General features: G+C 45.1%; 1 protein-coding gene across 1 annotated transcript in view; it reads left to right on the forward strand.

The window, feature by feature from the left end:
• The window catches only part of UTP18 (UTP18 small subunit processome component), a 27,870-nt gene continuing 6,822 nt past the window's right edge, over positions 1 to 21,048 (forward strand). The window contains exons 1-9 of the mRNA XM_068117772.2: positions 1 to 269; positions 3,127 to 3,368; positions 5,696 to 5,811; positions 8,082 to 8,177; positions 8,303 to 8,406; positions 8,507 to 8,604; positions 13,490 to 13,615; positions 14,319 to 14,493; positions 14,595 to 14,695. Of these exons, the coding sequence (XP_067973873.2) occupies positions 158 to 269; positions 3,127 to 3,368; positions 5,696 to 5,811; positions 8,082 to 8,177; positions 8,303 to 8,406; positions 8,507 to 8,604; positions 13,490 to 13,615; positions 14,319 to 14,493; positions 14,595 to 14,695 (1,170 nt within the window). The 5' untranslated portion in view covers positions 1 to 157. The remainder of the gene's footprint in view (positions 270 to 3,126; positions 3,369 to 5,695; positions 5,812 to 8,081; positions 8,178 to 8,302; positions 8,407 to 8,506; positions 8,605 to 13,489; positions 13,616 to 14,318; positions 14,494 to 14,594; positions 14,696 to 21,048) is intronic.

A 21,048-nucleotide genomic window follows, 5' to 3' on the forward strand; every position in this document is an offset into this window, starting at 1 on the left:
GGTTTCAGTTTTTAAATAGAAACTTCATGTCTTCCTTTTTTGTTATTGTCATATCACAATAATACAATGCGTGGTGGCCATGGCGGTATACGTCGCTGCAGCTTTTATAATCAATCGTGAATGGATCTGTATCCAACTCGAGGTCGATTAATTATTTATGTCTCAGAAGTCACAAGATCTGACAGAAGGGAATTTACTATTTGAGGTCGTCAGTTTAAAGGGAGAGTTTACAGTGCTTTACACGTGTATGGACGCCAAAGGAAATACAGGTACAGTTTCAGTTACATTTTTTTGTTATTATTCAAAATCCTCTCAAATGTACGTTTTAAAGTAAATGCGTTAACGTGGAGCTTGTTTTACTCACCTAAATCGACGTAAGTGAGGAGAGGATGACGTATGGCCATGGGTGTTCAGGCACAGGTTACATGTCCATCGGGTGGGATGGGATGGAACACGTTGATGAATCACCAGGATGGGGGTTTACAGCTGGGTCTGGATTCTAACTTAGGCTGGATACTTAGAGAGGAGTATGCGTTATGCGAAGTATGCGTACCTCGGGCCTAGGCCATTCTGCCAACCCTAGTACTAGTTGTACTATTAAAGCTGACACTGAAAAACTGACAACTGTCAATGGTAATGGATAAACCCTCTGTCAATACATGGACAATCTCTCAAACTCTTCATATCTACATGGACAAAAACTCTACTTCATACTTCTTCTTTTTTTGTACACAGAATGGAGGCTCGTGTAAGAGCTAACACATTGAACATGGAAACACGCATCGACACATAAAACATGCAATGAAGGGAGTGGGAGACAAGAGGGGGAGAGAGGGAAGCACAAAAGCTCAACAACAGTAGAGAACAGGGACGTCGTTAGATCTGTGTAAGGGGGAGGGATGGGGTGGAGGAAGGGTTACACTATGAATTTCAATGATGAATTGATTACGTAACCACCTTTAGAGGCCATTTTTCCCCGCAAGCGGGGGTTGGCCTTTTTCGGGAACCGTGGTTGTTGTTGTTTTTCGGTCCCCTTTTTGAAGCAATGTTTTACGGCCGGATGCCCTTCCTGACGCCAACCCTTTTTGCCGCCTTTAACGACAAACAGGGAATTACCAGTGAACTGGTCCTCAATTAGCCGACCTCGGAAGGATGACAGGCTGAGTCAACCCCCCTGGCGTTAATTCAGCGATCGACCGGGATTCGAACCCAGGATCCTAGGATCCTAAGCTGACACCCTAGCCGCTAGCCCAACACCAGGGTTGATGAATTGATTGAATGAATCTAATGATTTTTCGTGGGAATGAATTATGAATGAATGATCTACCTTGTCCATTTCCCTCCCCACCCAACACCTTCCCATGCCTGCTCCTCCCAAACCCTCTCCCTCCCACAGATCTCCCGATGTCCCTGTTATCTGCTGTTCTTGTGTGCTTCACACTCTCTCTCCATCTTGTCTCCCGCTCCCTTTATTGTATGTTTTGTGGGTCCATTTGTTTTTTTTGTGATTGATGTTAGTTCTTACACGAGCCTCGATCTTGTATACAAAAAAAAACAAAGAAAAAAAACTTTGGTTTCAACAGCGTGAAACCGAGCTAGGTGTGAGGCAGGAGCACCAGCCCAGAGGGGAGAGCAGTATTCCATTGAGCTGCGGATGAAAGCCTTGTATGTGGTGAGGAGCTCAGGTGTGCCCAGAAAGGACTTCGCACGACGGAGGATGCCCAGTCGGCGACTGGCTTTGGAGGCCAGCTTGGAAATGGGGTTTTCCCAGGAAAGATCATGGCAGATATTGAGACCCAAAAGCTTGAGTGACTTTCTACTTTCCATCTGGTCTCCGACACGCACAACACTTCCCACCTCGTCTGCATGATCTCCACCTCCTCGACATCTCTCAACTTCCATTGATCCCACATCCAAACTCCCTCGCCGAACCTCGCTTCTGAACGACTGCCCGCCTGGAAAAGCCATTATGTTGATCAGTTTGGTGCACTCTGGTTTATTACTTGGAAAAGAACCACCAAGCATTGGGCCTGATATCAAACCATGTACGAGATATTCACGTCGTAATCTCCATTATTTACTGAGCTGTCCCATGATGAGTCCACACTCGGTGGTGTAATTGGAGCGTCCGCTCCGAGTCTGGTGGGTCGGAGGTTCAAACCCCGTCCGAGTCGTAGCAAAGACTTCTAAAGATGGTACGTGCCCCTTCCTTGCTTATCGTTCAGCACGGACGATCAACCATAGGTTGGCATCCATGGAGAGGAGGAAATTCTCATTGAGCTGCTGTGAGCACCAGGGAAATCTGAACAGGATTTGCATATCTCCTCAATTAATTCAACCCCCAAATATTTTGGAGGTCATCATGGGCCAGATTTCTAAAATCCTCAATTTTCATCCGATTGACTTGAAATTTGAAGAGGATTTGCATATCTGGTCACTGAATTCAACCACCAAGTATTTCTGAGGTCATCATCGGCCAACAACATATTTTAGGGACTTCGCAGGTATCGTGCTATGCATGACATTTCTTATTGTTTGTCTCTTTGTCACCGGCCGACAGGTGACAATTCCAAACCGATCGTCATGAAACTTCACCAAGTTGTAGAGGTCTTCACAAGTGAGAAGCGTATTGATTTTGAGGTCAAAGGTCACCAGGAGGTCATATTTCTAAAATTGCCATTTTTCATCCAATTGACTTGAACATTGAACAGGATTTGCACATAGTCACTAAATTGGGTAACCAACTATCTTTCAAGTCAAAAGGTCAAAGGTCAACTTGAGGTCAGACTTCCAAAATCTATTTTCATCTGAAAAAAAACCCATCAATTTTCATCCGATTGACTTGAAAATTATGCAGCAATTGCACAGTGCCTCACTGAATTGGGAAACAAACGATTTAAGGTCAAAGGTCAACTCAAGGTCAAACTTCCAAAATCATCAATTTTCACTTGATAAATCATAAATTTTAATCCAATTGACCCGAACTTCGATTGAGATCGTCAACTTTAATCTTAATGAAAATGACAATTTGATGTATCCTTGGCAACCTTTTGGGGGAGGGGGATGGGGTGGATTTTGCAAGTATAGTGCTCTGCATGACGTCGTCTTGTTGTTATTTTGAGGCAGACAGCACGGTGCCAAAAAACAAGATGGCGCAAGTGAAGAGACGACGGCAGCAGATTGTTCTGCAGCAGGAGGGGAAGGAGAGAGACGCGGTTGTGCAACAGGAAGAGCAACAACGGGAATTGAACCTGCGGCGGTTGGCTCGAAGGAAGAAAGGCTTGCAGGAGCGCCGTTTGGAGGAGCTGGTACTCGGTCGGGAGGACGAGCTCGTGGAAGAAATGTGCACCGGGACGGTCGACGACGTGGTACGTATTCGGCATTGGCTGATCTTGATCGGGGTGTTGAGGTCAGAATCTGGTTGAGAGTTGATAGTAGCTGCTGCGTCGGGATTCTTACCAGGCTTGTTAACACTGTCACCTATACTCCTACTCGTGATCTTACCCCACCCTCCATTTACCTCCGGTTTTGCTTGGCAGGAGGGTCAACCTTGCAGTACGGTTTGTATTATTTGGGTGTATTGTTTTCACCTTCACCACCGAAGGTGGATGGCTGTTTTGTTTTCACCCCTGTCTGTCTGTCTCTTTGTCCACTCACTTGTACTGGCCTACAGGTCACGATTTCAAACCGATCTTCACGAAACTTCACCAAATCAGAGAGTTGGTGTTCCGACAGAATCTTATTTATTTTTGAGATCAAAAAGTCAACATAGGCCAAAGGTCACCATTTTTTTTTCAAATTTCGAAAATCCTCCATTTTCATCCGATTTACTTGAAATTTGAATAAGATTAACATATCAGTTAACTGAATTCAACCACCAACTATTTTTGAGGTCAACATAGGCCAAAAGGTCAACATCGGCCAAAGGTCAACAACAACAACAACATGCATTTTAAGGCCATTTTCCCTGCTAGAGCAGGGGTTAGCCTTGCGGTCCCCATGACAATCTTCTCCATCTTGCCCTATTTTCTGCATCTCTCCTTGTTAACCCCCTTGCCCGCATTTCTTCTTCGACCATCTTTAGCCAAGTCTTTCTCGGTCTTCCCCGTCCTCTACTTCCTTCTACATTAATTTCCATCACTCTTCTCAACCAGTCACTTTCATCCTTCCTCAACACATGACCAAACCATCTCAACCTGTTCCTCTTCACAGAATCCATCACAGGCTCTATTCCCATCATCTTCCGCAATTCATCATTTGTCTTCCTCTCTCTCAATGATACTCCGCACATCCACTGAACCATTCGCATTTCCACCCTTTCCAACCTTCGTTGCTGCTCTACATTCATGACCCATGTCTCACTCCCATAAATCACAACACTTCTCACACATGCAGCATACACCTTTCCCTTCAGCTTCAACGACACTCCCCTCCTCGTCAGCACGCCACTCAGTTCCCAAAACTTCTTCCATGCACATCTCACTCTAGCAACCGTTGCCGAATCTGATCCACCTTCTCCATTCAGCATGTCTCCGAGGTAGCAAAATGTTTTCACACCTTCCAGCTTCACGCCGTCTCCAAGATCCAACTCAACATTTCCTCCATCTGCAGCTCCCTCTGTGCACACCTTACATTTGAATGTAGCTGCCACACTGGTTAATGACCCTCTCAGACCACTACATTTTTGATGAACCCACTCAGCGCACATTGTACATTGAATGGAGTTCACTCCGACACCCTTCCTGCACACAGCACAGGGCCACTTCCCAGTTCTTTCCACCTCACCACATGCTTTACCACTTGCCATCACCTTCGTCTTTCCTATATTCACCTTCAGACCTTCAGACCTATATTCACCTTCCCAAAGGTAAACAACCTTTTCAAATTTCGAAAATCCTCCATTTTCATCCGATTTACTTGAAATTTGAATAAGATTAACGTATCAGTTAACTGAATTCAACCACCAACTATTTTTGAGGTCAGCATCGGCCAAAAGGTCAATATAGACCAAATTTTTTAAATTGTCAATTTTCATCTGATTTAACTTAAAATTTGCAGACTATTTGCATAATCAGCTTGGTGAATTCAACCACCAATTATTTGTGAGGTCAAAAGAATGCTCTACAAGTGCCATTCTACTTTGTTCTCTTTTGCCAAGTGTCGCTCTATCAGTGATTTTTCATTTGTTTGTTTGTGAACTGGATATCTTAAGGTTGTGGATGAATTTTGATGAAACTTGAAGAGGTGTGACAAGGAAGACTTGATTCGATTTTGGTGAAGATTTGAGTGCAGAACTGGATCAGATAATTTTTTTAAGTGATTCTTCACTGTTCAGTGATAGCGATAAAAACAACATATAGCACGATATTTCAAAAAGTTGTGGATGGATTTTGCCAAAACGAGGTGGACGAGTCGATAAAGTGACAATAACAAGCCGATTACATTTGGTTCAGGTCCGAATCCAGATCTGACCAATCGGTGGGATACAAAATGTAAACTGTTCAGACTGGTGGAAGTATGTGCTCTGCTGAGTGCCGTTCTAGTTGCTGCATGTTTTGCTTGTGATTTTCGAGTTTTACTTGTTTATTGTTGTGAATTGTGCACTTTCAAACACCACGTGTGGTGTACACACTGGTGGACTGAATGCAAGTGAAATCCTGTGGTCCTCCCTTCCCACCTCACCCGTATCGGACAGGCCACTCAGCTGGAGTCCGATAGTGACTCGTCCGACGATGACCAGGAACAAACAAAAGCGAGTGTTGAGGCCCGGGTTCCCGTGTGGCGAGACGAGGACGATGAGGCAGACGAGCTGTAAGTGTCTGATTCTGTCCCTCCCTCTGTGCAAGACATTTTCTTTTGATTCCTTACCTGATGCGGTTTACATGTTCGAGGGTCCTGGTGATTAATAGGGAATATTAATAACTATAGCAATGCGACTGTCGCCAATATGCTTCTGCATAGTCCCACAATGGGTAGATGTCCTCGTTCACTGTCCTAAAAATAAAAAAGTTTAATTTAAATCCCTTCAGCTGTTTTCAAGTATCACATTTTCACAACAATTGGTGAAGCGGAATCGACAATCAGAGAAGGGATTTTTAAAAAATATCGGCTTTCAAGCTAATATGGCTGCTACACCACATGACGTATGACCTTTAAAATGTACACTCCATATGTATAGGTAGGGGATCACGTTTGTGAAGTTTCGTGTTGATCGGATAAGGTTTGTTTTTCTATTCAAGATGACCTATGATGTCATCATTTTCAAAGTATATGCAACAATGGCGTTGGATGATATTTGTAAAATTTCGGATCGATCGGGTACGTGGTTTCAGAGATATCATTATTTAATATTTTCCTTCAATCCAATATGGCTGCCACACCATGTGACCAATTATGTTTTCATGACCATCTTTACTAGTCATCGCCATGCCTAGTCAATGACACAAAGTTTCGAGTTGATCGATTTGGTGGTTTGGGAGAAGACGTTTTTAAAAAAAGGTTTTAGGTTAAATCCAATATGGCTGCCAAACCATGTGACCTATGATGTCATATATTAATATTTCAATACAAATGGGTCATAGATCATGTGCATGCAATTTCAGATTTTTAGGATGCGTAATTTGAGTAAAACATTTTTGCCTGGTATACCACTTCACCTATGATGTTGTTATTATCATGCTTATGTTCCCCCATTGAGAGTACTTGACAATGTGCCAAGTTTCAAATTTTTCCATTCGGCAGTTTCCGAAAAATAATTTATTGATCATTTGCGTTTAATCCAAGATGGCTGCCATTCCACGTGACCTATGACATAACAATTATGATAAAAACATTCTGCAAAGGTGCCACTCCTACCCTGAAAGTTTCGTCTCGATCGGACATGTGGTTGCTGAGAAAAACGAGGTTTAGCGCGTACGGAAGGCATAGAAAAACATTCAGCACATTATTAGTCCTCTACACGGAGGGGACTATTGGTTTGCTGTCTGTCTGTCCGTCCATCCCACATTTGGTTTTTCAGACATTATTCCCACACCCTTTAACATGTTTCACTGAAACTCGGTACATGACTTTATTATGATCAGTTACAGAACTAGTTCGAGTTTCAGGGCACTCGATCGATTTTTAAAATTTGTTAAAAATTTGTTAAAAAAACAATCATGCAATTCTCGCTGTTATTGTTTGTAATTAATCACATCGACCGTCCATTAATTACCAATTGTTCATTGTGATCACCTGTTGTGTACAATTCCTGACTTTATGACGTTTTAACAATCAATAAATTATTAAACATTTGTAATCCGAGGGGACTACAGTTCCTGGGTCGGGAATTTGAAACATCATGGAGTGATAGAATAACATGGGCCTGTTTTGCGTTCCCATCTGATGCACCAGAGCACAGGCCGTGCATGCAACTTTAGCTTCGCTTGTTCTGATCATTTATTTATTTATTTTTGCAATTCCTTGAAGGAGCTTCTTTTTTTTGGTCATATTCAAAATTTAAATATTTTCCAAAATTAAGGAACGGGGAATATACCAATTATATATTTTTCGTCTGCTGGAGCAGTTTCGCTTCCTTAGCAGATTTGCTCTTCCCTGTGAAAGGCCTTAAAAATTCCACTTTTTTTTTTTTTTTTCCCGTATACAAAGTTTAGGCTTGTGGACGAGTTGTAACACTGAACAGATTGGGACAGAACAGAACAAAATAAACTGCAGCAAGGGAGCGGGAGAGGGGGCATTAACAGCAGGGCCAAAATAGGAGATGGACAAACTCTCAAGAAGGAAAAACTGCAAATCTTGGGGGTGGTTTAACAGGGAAGGAAAGATCGTAGTTTTGGATTTATTTTAGCTCACACACTCCTACAATAAATAGTCCCACTCTTCATTTGCACATCCATTCATTCATGTGCCAATGATAAGGTTCTCGCAGTCAGGTGGTCAAGGTGCTTTCGCTGCGGGGGCTCGAGGGGTCCTTTGCCCATTGAATGGTTCCTTGTATTCCCCGAAGGCCTCGTTTTGTAAACTTGTACAATTTCATTATCTCTTCCAATAAGAAGTGGTTTTTGTTTTATTTTTCATTACAGGGTGAACGTGACTAAAGGTTACCTTCAGCACTATGTCCAGAACAAGGCCGAGGAGGCTCTGACCAAGAGTAAACTTCAGGAGCGACTGCGCGATGAGTGAGTGACTGGTTTGGCATCGGCATCGGCATCGGCATCGGCATCGCCCCTTCTGTGCCGTCGCCCTCTGTAATAGTTTCTTTTGGCACCGTTGGTGCACTTTGTGATTGACGTTTTCACTGTAGATTTGTGAAGGCTGTGGGTGGAGTTCCAGCATGGGCAGACGCACCAGCACGAAAGAAAACCAGGAAAGAGATGAAGAAGAAGCGCGAGAAGGAGACTATAGCAGGTGTGGATTCCGCGCAGAGCTGTTAGGGTAACTGCAATGCAGGGCACCTTGAAATGACATTTCTGTGCTGGGAATGTTTCACCTTTGCCTCCTTTGTCAGGTGACAGTGATGAGAGTGAAGATGAGAGTGATGAGCTCGTGCGTCGGACAGGAAATCATCTTGCACCGTCTGCAGCGCTTCCAAGAGGTGTAATTGCGGTGAGCTCTTGGGAAAGTCAGGGGTGGGATGGTTATGGAATCCATGAGCCAATGATCCATGTGAGCTCTGATGAGTAATAAAGACCAAGTAACCACTGCCTAATTTGTGTCTTCATCAAATATCTGAAGGCCAACTACAAACTACATTACCATGGCTTGCAGGCACTGTGCAAGTGAAAGATTGTGGTTCTCCTCCTGTTCCCTTTATAAGGGATGAGGTCTGATGGCACCAAGCTCCTGCCATGCCTTGACCATGATCCTCCACTCCCCTCTGTCCTCAGCCAACTCTCCACTCTCCAACCACCCCTACCTTACTGATATCCCTCTTCACACAATCCTCCCATCTCAACCGTGGTCGACCTCTTTTCCTCCTACCTTCTTCTCTGAAACTATCCGCTCTTTTCCATTCTCTCTTCCCTTATCCGCACCAAATGTCCAGCCCATCTCAGCCGACATTTCACCAATCTCCCCGTTAAGCTCATCTGCACACCAATCACCTCTCAGTTCATCCGTTCTCCTTCTGTCCACCCTCTTCACTCCCACAATCTTCCTGACCCAGTTGTTCTCCCAAACATGCAGCCTCTGTTGTTGTCTCTCTGTGAGTGCCATCATCTCCAGACCATAAAGGTAGACCGACGTTGTGCACGACATCAGAACCTTTCCTTTAAACCTTTGTCTGCCATTACACCCTCCTGCCCTCCTCCACACATTCGTACCCACCTGAATCCTCCTCCTCCATACTACTACTTCTACTACTACTATTACTATTACTTCTACTTCTTCGACTTATTTACCTCTTCGTCCCAATGGGACATAAGGCTGCCCTCCGCACCTCTGCCTTACCATCCCCGGTCATTTTACCCCCTCCCCCCCCCCCACCCCCAGATACTTGAACATATTTCATTGTCTGATCTCGTTCCTCTCTAACCTGATATTCATTTATTTTCTCTGCTGTCCAACCCCACATCACCTCCATCTTCTCTTTGCTCATTTTCAGCCCATGTTTCTTAAATTCCTCCTTCCACTCCCCCAGTACTTCCTGCAACTCCCGCCCACTCTCCACCACAACATCCAGATCGTCCGCACACAATATCCTCCCCAGCATACCTTTCATGTTTACCTTCCTGCTTACCAGTTCCATCACCATGATAACTGGGCATAGGCTGAGAGCGCTTCCCAGCCCCAAACCGATGTTCACACTGAACTCCTCCGACCTCCCAGGACCAACCAAAACTTTTCCCTTTGTTCCCTTGTACATCCCTTCCACCAACCTAACTTCTGCTTCCAGCACTCCCATCCATCTGTGTCGCCATCACCATCTCTCTGGGGACAGTGTCGTAGGCCTTCTTCAGATCCACAAATCCCAATGCCATTTCACCTAGCACCTCCAACCTCTTCTCCACCAGCTCTCTCAGCATGAACATCTCATCTGTCATCCACCTACCCCTTCTGAACCCCTGCTGCTCTTCTCTGATATCCATCTCGACACTCTTCCTTCTCCTCCCATCCAGAAATAACCCTCTCCAGCACTGTCATCACATGACTAAGGAGTGTGTAATGTCCCTGTACTTCCCCAGATCTTGATCATCCCCTTCCCCTTCAATATCGGCACATTTAACGTTGTCCTCCAATCCTCCAGAATAGAACCTCTCATACATGAATTCAACAACCTCTTCGTCCAACTGATTCTAACTTCTTCCGCTGCAAATATCTCTGTACTCGCCTCATTTATGCCTGGTGCTCTTCCCTTCTTTATCCTCTTCAATGCTGTCCACATAACTCAGTAGCTCCAGCTCGCCATTTCTTCATTCCCCCACATTCAAAACTGCACCCCTCGCTAGCCTCCCGCCACTGTGGTTCATCACCACCCCCTTCACGTCCTTGCTACCCTCATCCCTAGCCTGAGCCAATTTATAGATCTTCCTCTTCCCACCATACTCTTCCAAGTTATTGTCCATCTCCTCATCTACATCATTCCTCACCTTATCCATAGCTCTACTTGCTACTTTTTAATTTTGCCCATACAGGTGCAGCAACCCTGCATCTGGCTACCTTCCTCGATCCTCTCCCAAACCTCTTCCTTTTCACCAACTGTCTTCGCTGCTTCCTCTGTCCACCATACCTAGTTTTTATCTCTCGACGATGCACACTTCCTTCCCTGACGTCCTTCCACTCAACACTTCTGATATTCCCCGGAATGCCTCCGTACTTCCACTCCAACAAATCCTCCGCTTCTTCACCAAGTTGCTCATACCTGGCCCACATTCTCTCCTTCTACTCTACGACATTTCCCTTACATTTCCCCCACCAAATAACCTTCTGACCCCTGCTCTTAACATCCATCTTTTTCTTCATCCTCACCACAAACACCACAGGCTTGTGCTGGGTGGTAACGTGCTCTCCCGCCACTGCCTTGCAATCCTTAACCCTCCAGCGCTGTCGCTTCCTTACCACCACCAAAGCCAGTTCTGTTTTGTTATGTCCACTCCTATAGGTAATCTTGTGGCCTTCCAGCTTTTGAAAGAATGAACCAGCTATGGCCATCTCATTCCTTGCCACAAGCTCTCGACCCTCTATTTCTTGTTTACCAACACATTCCTCTTCACCCTGTTACGGCCTGAAGCACACCAGACCAAGCCTTCAATCACACGGTCTTTATTTATTATCACACGAAAATCTCTTCCTACACATAAAACAAAGAAGGGAGAAGAGAGGGAAAAACCTGAGTAGGCCGGTCCAAGGGTAGGCCGGTCCAAGGGTAGGCCGGTCCAAGAGTAGGCCAGTCCAAGACTCAGTAGGTCCAAGGGTAGGCCGGTCCAAGAGTAGGCCGGGCAGTAGGCCCCAGGGCAGGCCCAGTGGTAGGCCCCAAGGCGGGCCTAGTGGTAGGCCCCAGTGCAGGCCCAGCACGAGAGGGTAGGAGTAGGCAAGTCCACGAGTAGGCCCCAAGGTGGGCCTAGTGGTAGGCCCCAGTGCAGGCCCAGCACGAGAGGGTAGGAGTAGGCAAGTCCACGAGTAGGCCCCAAGGCAGGCCCTGTGGTAGGCCCCAAGGCAGGCCCATTGGTAGGCCCAGCACGAGAGGGTAGGAGTAGGCAACGAGTTCGATCAACGTCACCCTTCCGGTAGAGAGATTGCAGCTGGACACTCTACAACCCCCGAAAAGCACTCTGCCATAAGCCCTCTCCCAAAATGGCCACTCACTCCTCTGAATCACCTTCCTGGCCACTCCCCCTGCCCCACAGCCAATCATAGGCTTTATACCCATGGACCAAACCACCTGGTCTAACTCACAGGGGGGTGTGGGGGAAGGAAGAAGAAAAAGGTCACAAACCGTAACAACCCGGTTCCGCTACTCCCACATGCTCGTTAAAGTCCCCTGAAATGCACAGCATCACCTCCAGCTCAAGCATTCCCATCATCCTCTCCAGTGCATCCCTGAATTCCTGCTTCTACGTCATAGACCTTCCTGTTTGTGGCCCATATACCGACATCACATTTTGCCTCTGAACCACCACCCATGCCGTAACTATCTGTCCCTCCCATCTTTCTACTCTGACCACCTGCTTACTGATCTCATCCGAAATTATTATTCCCACGCCATTATACCTTGTGTCCTCCAACCAGACTCCTCACCCTGTCCCCTTTCCATCTGGTCTCCTGCACACACAACACTTCCAACCTCCTTCTCTGCATCATCTTCACCACCTTGCCCCCTATCCCCACCCCCATATTCAAACTACCTAGCCTGACCTCGCTTCTGAACCGCTGCCCACTTGGTAGAGCTAGTACCATCTTGATTAATTTGGGACGCTTAGGTCATCGATCAGCAGCGCTGCCCAGGCTGACCTGCTGGACCTACTAAGCAAGCCTGCGGATGGATCTTTAATGTGACCTTTTTGCACGGTCTTGCACAGCCCTGATATAGTTTGCTGAGCATTTGCTGCTTTTTTCTTGTTTGGTACTTGTTGGGTGTCCCACACTAAAATATCTCAAACTGAGCATCTGCGTGAGGTTACCCTTGCCTCACCGTTTCCAACATTTAAAGATGGAAATCTTCGTGTAACGTTCCCCACACTTTTACTATCCCTGTACCAAGTCGTTTAACACGATGCAACTGCAAGGATAAAATGTGAATGTCAACTTCCACTTCCCTGTGCTTCATTGGTGGCATGATCCGGCATTCATTTGCAAAACGAACCAAATGTCCGGCCATTCAATGTTCTGTCCGGCTGCCTGTTTGTTCAGAGCTTTTTAAACGTTCTTCACATTTTTCTCTCGCCTGTGCATTTGAGGGAGTTTGAAGTTTCGGGAAATGAGTGGCGTGCTGACGAGGAGGGGAGTGTCGTTGAAGCTGAAGGGAAAGGTGTAAGCTGCATGTGTGAGAAGTGTTATGATTTATGGGAGCGAGACATGGGTAATGAACGTCGAGCAGCAAAGAAGGCTGGAAAGGGTGGAAATGCGAATGGTTCGGTGGATGTGCGGAGTATCGTTGAGAGAGAGGAAGACAAATGATGAATTGCGAAAAATGATGGGAATAGAGCCTGTGATTGATGCTGTGAAGAGGAACAGGTTGAGATGGTTTGGTCATGTGTTGAGGAAGGATGAAAGTGACTGGTTGAGAAGAGTGATGGAAATGAATGTAGAAGGAAGTAGAGGACGGGAAAGACCGAGAAAGACTTGGCTAAAGATGGTGGAAGAAGAAATGCAGGCAAGGGGGTTAACAAGGAGAGATGCAGAAAATAGGGCAAAATGGAGAAGATTGTCATGGGGACCGCAAGGCTCACCCCCGCTCTAGCAGGGAAAATGGCCTTAAAATGCCTGTTGTTGTTGTTGTGCATTTGAGGCACTCGTTCCACTCCCAAAATGTGCCTCTTGGATGTGCGTGCAGGTGAAACGGTGCACCGATGCAAACAGGGCGCAGCCGGCAGTTGGTACTCTAACCACAATGCGCTTCCACCCGACAGCGAGCGTGGTGATGGCAGCCGGAATGGATGAGAACATCCGTCTGTTTCAGGTTGGTGTTTTCTGTGAAGATCCCATCCACATGTGGGACCTCGGCACGCAGTCCGAGTTCTCTTGTGAATGAATATAATAATTAGAGGCTTCAAAACAAACCAAACATTGGGCTGCTCTACAAAAACCCAGAAGTTTCTCCCCACTGTGCCAGGTGCCGTCCAAATGTTGATTTTCAGGACTGCAAACCTCACGGTAAATTTAAACTAGTATTAACAGGGTACAATTTTTACCACCACCTTGTTGGGTTGGCAGGTGATAGATTTCCGAAGGCTTTAATGAACTGACTGGGGTGGTCAGACCTGCCATTTGATAGCCCATTTGTACAGGAAGTTATATCGTTCAGGGAGCCTGGAGACAATGCACCGACTCTTCACAAAATCCTCTGCGGGGTCTCTAATGTCCAGCCAATGAGAACACAGCTTAACATCTGGCCACCAGGTGGTGCTCTTTTAGAGGTAATGCCCTGACTGTAAAAAAAACCAATGCAAATTTAGTCCGGTCGGGAAATCGAACGGAAGCCAAATGGCTCAAAGCTACGTCACCTCTACTCCAAGGTAGGTTCAACAAAAGAGCCAATCAAATTGGCAATTGGCAATTTTAAGCATTTGGGGGGAGGGAAGGGGGAATTTTTTGTGGCTCGCTACCCAATGTTGCCTGGATGTGCGCTCGTATGTTTATATGAACATTTCTCCCCACGACAGGTGGACGGGCAAGCAAACCCCCTCATACAGACGGTGCATCTCGAACAGTTCCCAGTGGTCCGTGCACGCTTTTATCCCGATGGTTCAACTCTAATGGCCACGACCGTTCGTAGCACCTCCTTCTACCGCTACGACATGATCCTCGGCAGTGTGACTCGAGTGCGTGGCATCAGGGGTACGTTTTGCTTTGCTGCGTCGTTTTACACCCGTACCGTGTCCTGGTAATGCAGGAAGTGGTGCGGCCTTCTGACCCACATGCCAATTGTATTCCGACAGGTCTCCAGGAAAGCTACATTCGAAGATTTGAGCTCTCACCAGATGGAAAGATTATGGCCGTCGAGGGCACATCAGGATACACCCATCTTGTGAACCTGAAGGTACCAAAGTTGAACGTTGCACAAATACCAGGCCCAAGACCAAATGCGCTTTTCCTTCTGGTGTGTGGTGTGGAGCTTGTATACCACATTCTCGTTTGGATTTGGTTTGAATTTGGTTTGTCCTTGATCTTGGGCATTTATTATGATTTGTTCACCATCCCTGTTGAGCTCACCTCTTCTTAGCCATTCCAATGAGCCTTCTTTCCAATTCCATTTTGTATTCTTCTGCTCTTTTGTCATTCTCCCAGTTGTTGGTTTATATTTCTTGATATTTATTTTTATATATTTATTTTGTCTTTTTTGCAATTGTTGGGGCTGTATTTGTTGCTGTTTCATTTTCCTGTGCGGCATCTTCTACTCGCACATATTTTTGGAAATCCTTTGCAAGATGAGTTAGGGATACCTTTTCAAGTTTGTTGTGTTCATGTTTGTTTACAAATTGGATCCGATAGTCTATTGAGCAGTTCACATGTTCAATGGGTTTGGTTAAATCAGCCAACATCACCGCTTTGCACAAAAAAGGTGCAAAAACAGATCCCAGCAACTACAGACCAATCAGCCTTCTCCCAATTATCAGCAAAGTCGTGGAATCCATCATTGCTTCGGATATGAAATCTTTCCTCTTCTCCAATGGCTTGATCTCTGATCATCAATTTGGTTTCAGACCAGGTCACTCTACTCTGGACATGCTGCTTCTGCTGTCTCAACAATGGATGGAGGTCCTCAATGCCAAACAGGAAATTAGAGCTGTCTTCCTCGACATATCACGTGCCTTCGATACGGTCTGGCACCCCGCTCTGCTCACCAAACTCTCCTCCTTTGGTATCCATGGAAATCTCCACGCTTGGCTGGCGGACTTCCTCTCTCGTCGTAGTCAACGTGTGGCCCTGAATGGGTTTCTCTCATCTCCTCTTCCTGTTCAGGCTGGAGTTCCCCAAGGCAGTGTTCTGGGCCCTGTGCTTTTTCTGGTCTTCATCAATGATCTCTCTGACTCTCTTGAAAATCCTCTCTATCTCTTTGCTGATGACTCCACTCTCTGCCGCTCCATTCCTCATCCCTCAGATCGGCAGTCTGCAGCCTCCTCACTCTCTGCAGACCTGGACAAAATCACAGACTGGGCAAACAAGTGGAACATGTCTTTCAATCCTGACAAATCTCACACTCTTACGATGTCTCTCCGAAAAGACCGACTGGACAACCCTCCCATCTACTTTCTGAATAATCCTCTCCAAGAAGTTCTGTCACTCAAGCTTTTGGGTCTCACTATCTGCCATGATCTTTCCTGGGAAAACCACATTTCCAAGCTGGGGGCATTCCATGTCAAATCATCAAAGAATCTGCCGTCATCTCTCAGATTTTTGTAAAACTTTGGGAACCAATTGGGACCCATGAAAAACGGCAAGAACTCAAATATTTTTGCTAACAGCCTCTTAATTAGTGAGATACAGACTAACGAACTTTGGACTAATTAGCGCGACGTCGCGAATTCAAATGGCCATATCTCTAAAAGTATAACACCTAGAGAGCTGGTTTTGGTGTCATTTTAAAGGTATTTTCATGCCCTATGAATTTGTCTGGGCAACATTTTCCTACCTCCAACCACAAAAAAGTTATCACAAAATATAAACTTCAATTGTGAATCCCCAAAAAATGTATCCTTCAAATTTCCTCAAATTCATCCCAGAGGTACCTTATGATGTCAAGAAGCTTCCACATAAATTTTGTGATGGGCACTCCAATAGTTTCTGAGATATGAGCAATAATGTACATGTACGTATGGCATATAGGTTCGAAAATCAGCATTTGTAATGTATTATACAATCAATAAGTGAGTTCAAATACACAGTGTTCACTAACCTGACTTAGGCTTTCAATTTCCTCTTCAATGCAGCAACAGCAGCACTTGTTTCTTTCTTGGAAATACAATATGTCCTTCCAGTTGCAGTGGTTGGTTCAACAGTAGTAAGCACATCCTGGTAGTCAATAGTGAGAGGGTCTGATGGTTCCGGAAATGTATATGATGGGGATGGTCCATGTGGATGGAGGAACTTAACATCCACCTCATGCCTCTCTGGGGTATGTTCCATGACACATGCAACCCACCAGTGACCATCATAATCCACTGTAACATAACCAGTTATGGCTGAGACATTGTGATCGATCATCCCAGGTGTAAGTTTCACATGTTCCTTTCGTTCTTCGGCTGAGAACGAAAAGGCTCGAACTGTGACTTTTTCCTTAGACACAGGAACAAAGCAATGTAGCTTTAGTGTACCTGGGATTGTGCGGGTCTCTTCGAATCTTGCTTTGAGTAGTTTTGATTCTTGTTCATACTGTTCTGCTGTTGCAAACTGGCAGTTGACATTTGCAATCTCTGAATCAGCAAATTCAAAAAGTTGGCGAGGAGTGATGATCTGTTGATCATATGGTCGTTGGAGACTGGCTTTAGCTGCTAACCGCTTAATTGTCCCGCCAACTCCATCAGATGGTCCCTTCCCATGCGACGTAGCAAAAAAGTGCCATTCAGCTGGGACACCGAAATCCTATTCATGGAGGCATAAATTGCTGAAGTTCTTCCGATTCTTGTACTGGGCTGCACATCCGTCGGAGAAGTAGCAAACCTTTTTAGGGTGCTGTCCAAATTTGGTGGTTAGGAATTGAAGGAACAGTTTTTGGAACAGATGAACTGCCACGGTATCATGAATGTTACATTCTGATATGATGGCAAAATTTATGTGTTCAGGAGTTTTATCTTGCATGCTTTGCCGATAGTAGCACACAAACGGGTGGATTGTGGCCTGCAGGTTGTTCCAATGGAATGACTGAGATGCATCCTGAACTACAAAACTATAGTTCTCCGCAAAGTCTGCAATGACCAGGAACACACCAGGCTCAAGTGTATTCTTCAGATTCTGTAGGTAACGTGACTGCTGTTTGACAATGAAACTGTGTGGTAACAGTTTCTGAAGGCTGCTTTGGAAAGAATCCAGAAAGTCAGCAACTGTCTGAACTTTCGTCTCAAGGTTCGACCGATCAGTTGATGTCCACTGTTTATACTGCACCTGGTCGATCATGTTGTCTTGCATATATGTTTCAAGCTTATCTCGAAGACCCGCCATTCCGGGACACTCTGAACACTTGCCAAAAAAACACTCAATGCGAGGTGTGTTGCACTGAATAGCTGCAAGACAGTGACTGTAGTCTTTAAACTCACCACCAGTCACAGAATCCAGTTTTGCTCCAGTGAACATGAGCTTTACATTTTGATGTGTTGTGCAAACACAGACTGAGTGTGTTCCACTTGATCCTGCTAGAACACACTGCCTTGGACGGAGTTCAGCAAATTTTGAAAATCCAATCTTTACATTCGGATGGGCCTCCTTGAAAAGCTCATATGCTTCCTTCAGATTACATAGCACTAAATGTTTTTGCATATGTTGCTTTTTCCCATTGACTAGAACAGAAACAAAGTCTTTCATGCCAGGCATTTGTCTGCTTATGGTCTCTGACAAGTAGAATTCCCTGTAGTCTAGTAGGAAGACTAGGTCCCCCTGCACCCCCCGGAGATATACTTCTAATCAGTGTTTCTAGATTGGAAAAAATGTGTAGAAAATGACTAGCTATGGCCCCAAGCTGAAAAAATGTCCCACATACCATTTTTATGCAAATTACTGCTGCCATTATCAAAAAAACGATTTTTGACATATCTCAGCCAATATTGCAGATAATTGAAAAATGAAGGTGTCTAGACCCATGTTTTGAAGGGCATAGATCATGATAGAACTATTCATAACATGATTACATGTGTCTATGGTATACTAGTATGCATATTAATGCTGTAATTACAAAATAATCAGTTTTACAAATGATAAGGATACGTTAATACTGCAGATAACTTAACATGGTACATAAGGGGTCTAAACCCAGGTATTTTCAAGGTTAAATGTCAACAAGATGCTCCTGAGTCTTGCATAGGGGCGGGACATTGGCAGTAACATTGGTACCACTCAACTTTTCTTCCCACCATTGACTTTGTATTGCGAGAGATTTTCACTTGCTTATTTAAAGGTTTCTCACCCAGCCCACGTAAAATCTACCAACTCCTGCTGTTAACTCCCAAACATATTTTTTTATGTTATCCAATCACAGTGCAGAAATGACAGACTAGAGATCCAAATTAGTGCTGCTATAGCTGCCATTTTACATTTCCATCCATGTAACATGCGCGCTCGCGCGCTCGTATCAATTGGTAATGTCGCGCGCTCGTATCAATTGGTAACGTTGATGTTATTGAATACCTCAGTTGAAAGTTCAGTCTTCCATTCCATCTGTGTGTTGTTCTTGGTATTCATCCTCCAATCTAGCCAGGTAAGATGCTAACTATAATGTTACTCACACTCTTGACTTCAGTTTCTGCATGAAATCATAAACAGGCAGAATAACAGCTGAGCCAGCTAGCACCATGTTAGCTAACGTTAAAGCTAGCCTCATCTATGTACAGTATGTTCCTAATGTCGGTGTAACTTAAACTTTTGTTAATGCCAAACATGAGACATATCTGTTGACTTCTGTATATGAATTGAACCAGAAAGAGGCACGACAGCTGAGCTAGCTACAGTAACTTAGCACAATGTTTCATTGGCCTAGATAGCTAACGTTAGTGTGGAAGAATTTAGATGTTTTAGCTATTAGCACTTTTGATGCCACTAAACATGGTTTAGTCAGCTAAAAAGTACCCTAGTGTAGAACATGACTCAGAACCTCTGTTACCTCACTGAAAACTCAGAGCCTCCTTTCACAGGCACTTTTAACATCATTCGTGATTTCTTATTTGTCATTTAACAGTGATGGTAGACATCGACAGCAAGCATGCCCAAAAGAAAACGGAGTGTAGAACCTGCAGCCCAAAGCTCTCCTCCTACATGCATCCTTCATGTACCATCCATGTCTGATCATGGGGATTTCACGCCCCTCCGTAAAATTAAAGGATCTGCTTCAGAAAAACTGCAACTGCTTCAAAAGATCCGGGATAGACGTCTCAACCAACCGCATGACTCCCCATGTCGTATGCAATCAGTATGTGATCAGATCCCGGCAACTCTTCCTGATGACCTAGAAAGAGTAGGATATCACAGCAAGTGTTATAAGCACTTTGTCCGCCACTTTCATCGTCTGGGAGATGATACAGAACCAGGGCCATCAACCTCATCATGGCATCACTCTCCTCGTAAACCAGGAGGTTCTGCTGAACCCATCTTCCCGCCAGAGTGTATATTTTGTGAGAAAGTTGAGACCAAAGATGCTCATCGCAATACTGAGAGGCCTACAACCTTCCCATCCTTTAAAAACAAAGAAAATGCATGGGAGCAAATCGAAACACGGGCTGAGAAAATGGGTCTCTATCGACTCCATCGAAAGGTGAAAAACAAAGACCTCTTTGCATGTGAGGCCAAACACCATCCGTCATGTTTTAAAGCTTTCCGCACAGCATTCTACAACTATGAGCGTGCGATTCACAGAGCCGAAGCACCAAAGGAGCAGGCTTGCATGTCAGCCGCCCATGAAAAGGCATTCAACTCAGTACTGGAACACATTCAAACCCAGGTCATCCAGCAGAATAAAGTTCTACAGCTTTCTTCCTTGCGCTTGCTCTATGTCGAGGAACTGAAACTGAATGGATATGAGAACTCAAATTATCGGTCAGAGAAACTACTGAAACGCCTACAGAATGACCCAATCAAGGAGCATATCCACTTCACGAAGGTTGATCATGACAAATGTGATGTCATTTCTTTCTGGCTTGTGCACAGCTCAAACATAACAGTTTCCAATGCTCTCGCACGAGCATTCACACTCGGAAGCACAAACAAGAACCAAAATGTTGCCCTCCAACTTCGCCAGGGTATTCTACAGGCTTTCAGAGAGTGTAAAGACCAACCATGGCCACCAACAGCTGAAGACATGGAGCTCAATCCTGAAGACATCCTACCTCCAGACCTTGTCCGCTTTCTCAGCGTGCTAATGACTGGCAAGGAGGGCATCGAGACAGAAAAGGTGAAGCGTCTGGTCTTCTCCATTGGACAAGATCTGTGCCGTGCAGTGTCAGATGGAAAATGGAAGTTACCAAAGCACATTCTCCTCTGTGTGACTGTAAGGCACCTGTTCCGAAGCAAACAGCTCACCACAATACTACACAGGCTTGGACACTCTGAGAGCTACGATTTCGCCTTGGAGTTGGAAACTGCTCTCGCCAAGGTCCTGGATGAAGTCTCAACTTATCGTACACCACAAATTGTGACAGGAGAGGGCAACCTTGTATTCCACTGTGAGTGGGACAACTTGAATAAAACCAC

This window comes from Myxine glutinosa, chromosome 5 (assembly GCF_964187855.1).
Source record: "Myxine glutinosa chromosome 5, kmMyxGlut1.1, whole genome shotgun sequence".
In the NCBI taxonomy this organism is placed as follows: Eukaryota; Metazoa; Chordata; class Myxini; order Myxiniformes; family Myxinidae; genus Myxine; species Myxine glutinosa.